Here is a 6,133-nt window from a genome sequence, read left to right as displayed (position 1 = left end):
AAATCAGCATCTTTGAAATCAGCACCCACGCTGTAAACGTCGCCGTGGCGCCCCCTCGGGGATCTTCCGTTCATTTATGAGTAAGGTGACTCGTAAGCAAGGCCTAGGTGGCGCTAACGACAAGCAAAATCTTGGTCTGACCTTGACTATTTGAGTGAGACCCCCATGGTGTATTTTTTCTCCCATAACCCTAAAAAGTCTAAAATAAAATTGCATATGGCGCCAAATTGAAAGCTAGGTGTCTCAGACCGCAAGAGCGCTGCTAAAAGTGTGGGAGGTCTAAATAGTATGTAGTTTGTGGAGCTGACTAAACAAAGAAGCTGACTTTGTTTTGACAAAATGAATCGACTTTTGGACCACTGTCGGAAAAACGATGAACCGTCGAAGCTGTGAACAACTTTTTACTCGCACAATCTCTCGAATATCAGTTCAAATTATCTGTAAAGACAACAAGGTATATGTGTTTGTAATTTTTCTTGTGATTTACATGTAATATTTATTATTAACTGTAAGGTTTGTTTCAACAAAAGTATGCTTATTAGATTTAATAAAAATTAGTTAAAATGTGGTCAATTAAGATTTACACTTGCAATGTGGATGTTTTTAAATGTTGGTTTCTACTTGCTTTAAAAATATTGCAATTTAAAAAACTACAGTGACTTGTGATTCTATTGATTGAAGTTATTATTTCTTACGTATAAATTAGTCTTTACCGATTACAGTCACTTCTATGACGAGCTGCTGGAAAAAGAGTAGAAATAATTATCCCTGCTGATATACCGATCGGTCAGCCAGATGCTGTATCACATTTTGGTATTTTTTTACATTTTTAATTTTCCCTCACATCTTTTATAGCAAATTAACATTAACGCGAGAAAATTTTCGGTATGGAAAACAACGCCTGCTGCTACTTGATTCCTTTTTTAATTGCTTCAGACAACAATTAATACTTGCAAACTAAGAACTTTTGCAATAATTTATTGCTTACCTAATCACTATTTTTATAGGATTGGAACCTTCGACAAAACACAATGAAATAACCAAAATTTACTACTTCTTCGGCATTTTCTTTTTCACCTGACGCGCTTTTCTGTATATAAGGCTTGATAGGATAATAAATAATAGGATATTGGTAAAAAAACAAAAACAAGTTCAATTAATTTGATGTGTATTGAAAATAGTTTCTCCTTAAGGATAGATGTATAAATTGAACTCTTGCAGCATGACAACTTTTAGATAAAAATGAGCATATGCCTAACAAAATGTCTATATTTAGGACACCAAAAAATATATTACGTTCATACTAATTATTCACTTAAAACAAACTTTAAAGTATGTCGTCGTTGTTGGAAAAATTACGAGTTTTCTTAACATTTTCATACTTTACATGACTTCCAGCCCTACGTCGCTCGTGCTCCTTCAAAGCATCCTTTACTAAAGATGGCACTTTTCGGTCCTCCCTTCGCTTTTCATCTGCTATCTGATATGAATTTAGACCCTCAGACGTCGAATCAAATTTTTCCGACTGCGAATAATTGGCATACGTAAGATTGGCTGGATCTAGCGATGATTTCGAGTCCGTATATTCTCTAATATCAGCTTGATACGGATCTGATAAAATAAACTTTATTAATGCGTTTTAATCAATAAATCGCGATATTTAATTAAAAGAAGTCTGTATTCTGTATTTTACCGTTAACATTATTTTTTGTTTTGAGGAAATCAAAGGAATTCTGGGAAAAATACTACTTTGTATTCATGTGTAAAAGGAAATTTCTATATAGTGTATCCAGACACGTTAACGGTCAGTTAATATGCAAAAAAGTTGCCTTCTCAAAGTTTTAGAAATCTGAAATTTTAAATCAGGAAGAATATTTTAACGGAAAAGCGACAAACTTCTTGTAAACCGGACACTTTTTATTTTTATTAATTCTGAATATATAAAAAACTTTCAAGTACTTTCATCTACCGTTTTCTTTTAATAGTAGCTAGATAACGCAAGTCGTGCAAGTAGATCATGAGACAATGTTCAAAATGAGGATAAAATGTGACAAAAAATACTTTTGAGTTTTGCAAATAATGTTTAAAGAGCGAGCAAATGCAGAAACATATTTAATTTTTACGAACAGAAGAAAATGGGTTTCAATATAATAAAACCCTCAGTAATGAACACTTTAGTAAACAAATGAAATTTAATTCCATAGTCTGTAGTGTAAGGGGTCGCCCCGGAATTTACGTGAGATTTTTTATCATTAAAAAAATAATAATTGATTTAATTCCAGACAAAATTGGTCTTATTAGGCGATATTAAATCCCCCAAAAGTATTTTTTAGAATTCAAATAACTGACTAATTGTTCTATGTAAATAAATACTAAAATAAACATAGACATAACACTTAATTTGACGAATGAAGATTAATTTGAGTATTTTACTATTTAACTATGGAAGTGTAAGATATTGAACAAATTATTTTAGCGTTAGTTTTTAGCTCAATTAGTCCCTGATATAAACGAAAGGAAGAAAGCTATGTTCAACTTCAAAGCAACGTATAGATTAAAACTTTTTAAAGAAGTAAAACAATTGGAAATATATTTTATGCGATTTATTAAAATTGTGGAAAAATGGGGAAATCTTCCAAATTCGATGTTCGTGAGAAAACTGCCCATTTTCCTAACTGGTGCTTCACTTGGCAAATGGACTTTTTAATCTTCTATCCATTATTAGGCAAAATCGCATAAAACTAAAAATTAAGTTAAAATTTTGCTTTTGTGTGAATGATTGCCCTTTATTTTTTTATCCAAAACTATTGTTGTTTATTGTTTATCCAGCGTGTACAAATGAGTGCTCAATTTATTCCTTAGATATGAACAAAATCTTGTGCCTAAACGTGTTATTTTCAAATGTTTCTATTTGTGTGAAAACTGCCAATATTTTCCAACTGAAATTTCACTTGCCAAATAAGCCTTTTATTTCTCTATCCGGTGGTATGGTCTTGAGATATAGTCCAAGGTGTGCATTGTTGTTGTTAAACAATTCTTTTAATATTTTCAAATGTGAACCCTATTGTTAGAAGGAAAAAATCACCCTGTATTATGTCACATACTCTTAACTAGATTCCTTTCCTAGGTTTTTATCAAAAATATCTGTTGCAGCAATTAACGATCTGATCGATACTGACAAATTGGTTATCTTAATTTTCAAAATAAATTAAAATAATAAATTTATTGCTTGCATACTTTCAATATAACCGTAATACAAAAACCCTAAACAGTTAAATACTTAAGATGCAAAAAAATCCAAATTAGAACCCATTCACTTCTACTTACCCGTATTAGCATCAAACTCGGTATAAAGTCCTCCTTGGTACAGGTGGCTCCAATCAGTTATAATCCCGTCACTTGATGGCATTGCATATTGCGAATAGGTGCTTGGATATGATGCTGACTGATTATTCCAATCCGTCATGCTTTGTGTATCAAAAGGCTGGTCATAAGTAGTGCCAATATATTGATACTGTTTCTCTTGACTCTGATCCGTCCAAGACTGTCTGTCCAATTTTTCCCTTGATAAACGTTTCATGTTCTCTTTTTCCACCCGTTCCTTTTCCTGCTTTGCTTTCAGCCAGTCGGTGAAAAGGGTCATCTGATTATCAATCAGCTCTCTCATTATTTCTGTTTGACTTTTCTTGCTTGTGTGAACCGACTTGTATTTCGCTCTCCTGCGTTTTGCATCGCGTTCTAGAAGCAATCTTTCTTTTTCAGTCAATCCTTTCTTTTCTTTTATGTCAGTCAGATCTCTGGAGCAAAAAAAAAACAGTAATCAAATAAATGTGCCTCTTGCCATACAAATTCAATCTTTTAATACTGATAATACTTACAGAGTGAATTCTTGCGGCTTTGGAGGAGGTATTGCATGTTTAATGGAGTATTCATACAACGCTGATCTTTCATCAACCGAAAAGGTACTGGTGAAACGATCTGATGTAAGGGGATCCGAATCTCGACCATTCCAAGCTGAAGAAACAAGGTGAATTTGCTGATATTAATATGTCTAAATCAAACTTTTTTTGTAGAAAGTCAAATGTGTAACTACTTATAACACAAAATTTAAAACCGGCAAAGTGACCTTATTAATCGTTTTGGCAAGTACATCAGAACTAAAGTAAGAGTTAGCTCTGAATATACTAGAAAAACTCGCGTATGATCCCGGTGTTTTTATTACACTTCACAAAAAGGATATTTTAAAAGGATATGTACCTATTTTTATATTTTATTTTGCTCATACTACATATGTTAAAATGCACATTAGTTCAATGTGCATCCAACTGCAAGGGAAACCCTGCACTGAAAAAGAATCAAACCTATTAAATAAAATAGAATTTGTATTCCCTAGGTAATCAATACTGCAAATGATCAAAATTTCTATGTATTAAATTATGATTACACGCACTTTCATTTTCAGTTCTGATTACTATAAAAAGCATCTGGCTGATTGATAAAAATTGAAAAAAATGCTAACCTAATCTAAATTCGGATCGGTTCACTCTGGATGCACCAATGATTTCAGCTTTCTTTGCATTTGATATTTTAACGCAACATTTCTTGCTTGATGGGGGCTCTGACAAAAAGTCCTCATTGCCCTCGTAACCCGCCGATCTTAATGAACACTTTTCCAAATGTTTTTTTAATGTTTGTTGCGGAATCAGATGATTTTTATTTAGTGGGCAGAGTATTTTGGGTTCTTCATCCTGAAACAGAAAGAACTTTTATAACATATACCATATACATACAGAGTACTTTTACTATGTATCTGAATACATAGTAAAAAATTAAATGGGCAATCTTGAGCTAAATTCACAATACAAAAAATTCATAGGAATACATGTTTTGTAATGCTTGTTTCGATCTACAAAGTGTTGCAAAATCGGTTTTTTCAATTATTTTTTATTAAAAGCTGTTGAAAATGTTTACACATCATAAGCCAAGTGTACCTTAGGAAAGACAAATTTTCAGTTTAAACTTTACATACAGGATAATTCAGATTTATAGGTCATAAGCCCTCATCGTCGAACACTTTTTATTCGGTTAATAATTTGGGGCTTTTTGGTAAATTTTTGAAATCGCCATTTTTTTCATCTTTAAAATTTAAAATTATTTTAAATTTCCGAGTAAATGTTGGCGAATTTGGAAATGTTTATACTAAAATGTAATATATTTGTGTATTCTTGACAAGAAAAATAGTATTCAAACAATGTTCCTTATATCCTTAGACCAAAGAAGATGCACGTAAACCTTCGTTTACAATATTGTATCAAGGAGAGAGAAAATTTTTGCTCAGACATATATATCTTTAGGGTAGAATCAATATTAAATGGTTTGGTAAAGGAGGATCATATGTGTCACATGTGCTTACCTGTACACCTTACTGATTAGCCGTTCTTTCCCCCAATTATATTGATTTGAAAAATATGAGCATAAAGCATAAATATCACTGTACTTTTTAAATGAAATGAACATTACATTGTATTAAAAAAATTTGAATGTTAGACTGTACATTTCCTCTCTGCTAAATATTTGTTTCATCTGAAAAAAACTAGACTCGCTAACTTTATTACAAGAACTACATTAGCTCATATGATAATCATTAATGTTTCACCAATTCTTATTTAAACAAAAATACACCAGGACCCACTATATCTTAATTAGTCTTTGGCAATGAAAAGGCAGTGAGTGCGCTTGTTTACCTGCAACATAATTTGGTCGAACTGCAAATAGGCCTTAACTGCCCAACTCAAATATAACAAAATCAACGGTTCGAAGGTAATAAATGCAGAAATATATACCTGCAAAGTTTTGGAGGAAGTCCAACCCAAACTCTGAACAGCTGCTTTAACATTTTCTTCGGAAGACCGTATATACTGTTTTAAGCTGTGCAACTGTTTCTTCCGTACCTCCACATTAAATTCCATATTCCTAATGCCAGAGTAGAAACAATAAAAATAATACAAATCACACTCTAAAAATTGAAGACATTAACGCAAATTTGACGCACAAACATAACCTTAATTCGTTCTTGAAATCAGGCCTTGAACTTGAATTTGTGCTAATTGACAATCTAGATTGTTTTTTTTTT

At 32.2% G+C, this 6,133-nt stretch overlaps 1 protein-coding gene across 1 annotated transcript; it reads right to left on the bottom strand.

Moving 5' to 3' along the window:
- Positions 1-1,151: 1,151 nt before the first annotated feature.
- LOC109534588 (U11/U12 small nuclear ribonucleoprotein 48 kDa protein) lies at positions 1,152-5,969 on the bottom strand. The gene is made up of 5 exons (XM_048661140.1): positions 5,844-5,969; positions 4,520-4,748; positions 3,879-4,044; positions 3,328-3,797; positions 1,152-1,611 (listed from the first exon to the last, which is right to left on the bottom strand). Exons 1-5 carry the CDS (start codon positions 5,967-5,969, stop codon positions 1,328-1,330), a joined length of 1,275 nt encoding a protein of 424 aa, XP_048517097.1. The 3' UTR covers positions 1,152-1,327.
- Positions 5,970-6,133: the final 164 nt, after the last annotated feature.

This window comes from Dendroctonus ponderosae, unplaced genomic scaffold (genome assembly GCF_020466585.1).
Source record: "Dendroctonus ponderosae isolate FM_Combo_2020 unplaced genomic scaffold, Dpon_F_20191213v2 Dpon_F_20191213_1, whole genome shotgun sequence".
Lineage (NCBI taxonomy): Eukaryota > Metazoa > Arthropoda > Insecta > Coleoptera > Curculionidae > Dendroctonus > Dendroctonus ponderosae.
This window is presented reverse-complemented; position numbering and strand designations above follow the sequence as displayed.

Coding starts and splice junctions, on each gene's coding strand:
- LOC109534588 (XM_048661140.1), bottom strand. CDS start 5,969: ATGGAATTTAATGTGGAGGTACGGAAGAAACAGTTGCACAGCTTAAAA. Junction 4,749..5,843: donor CTTCCTCCAAAACTTTGCAG/GTATATATTTCT, acceptor TTTCTGTTTCAG/GATGAAGAACCCAAAATACT. Junction 1,612..3,327: donor CGAGTTTGATGCTAATACGG/GTAAGTAGAAGT, acceptor TTATTTTATCAG/ATCCGTATCAAGCTGATATT.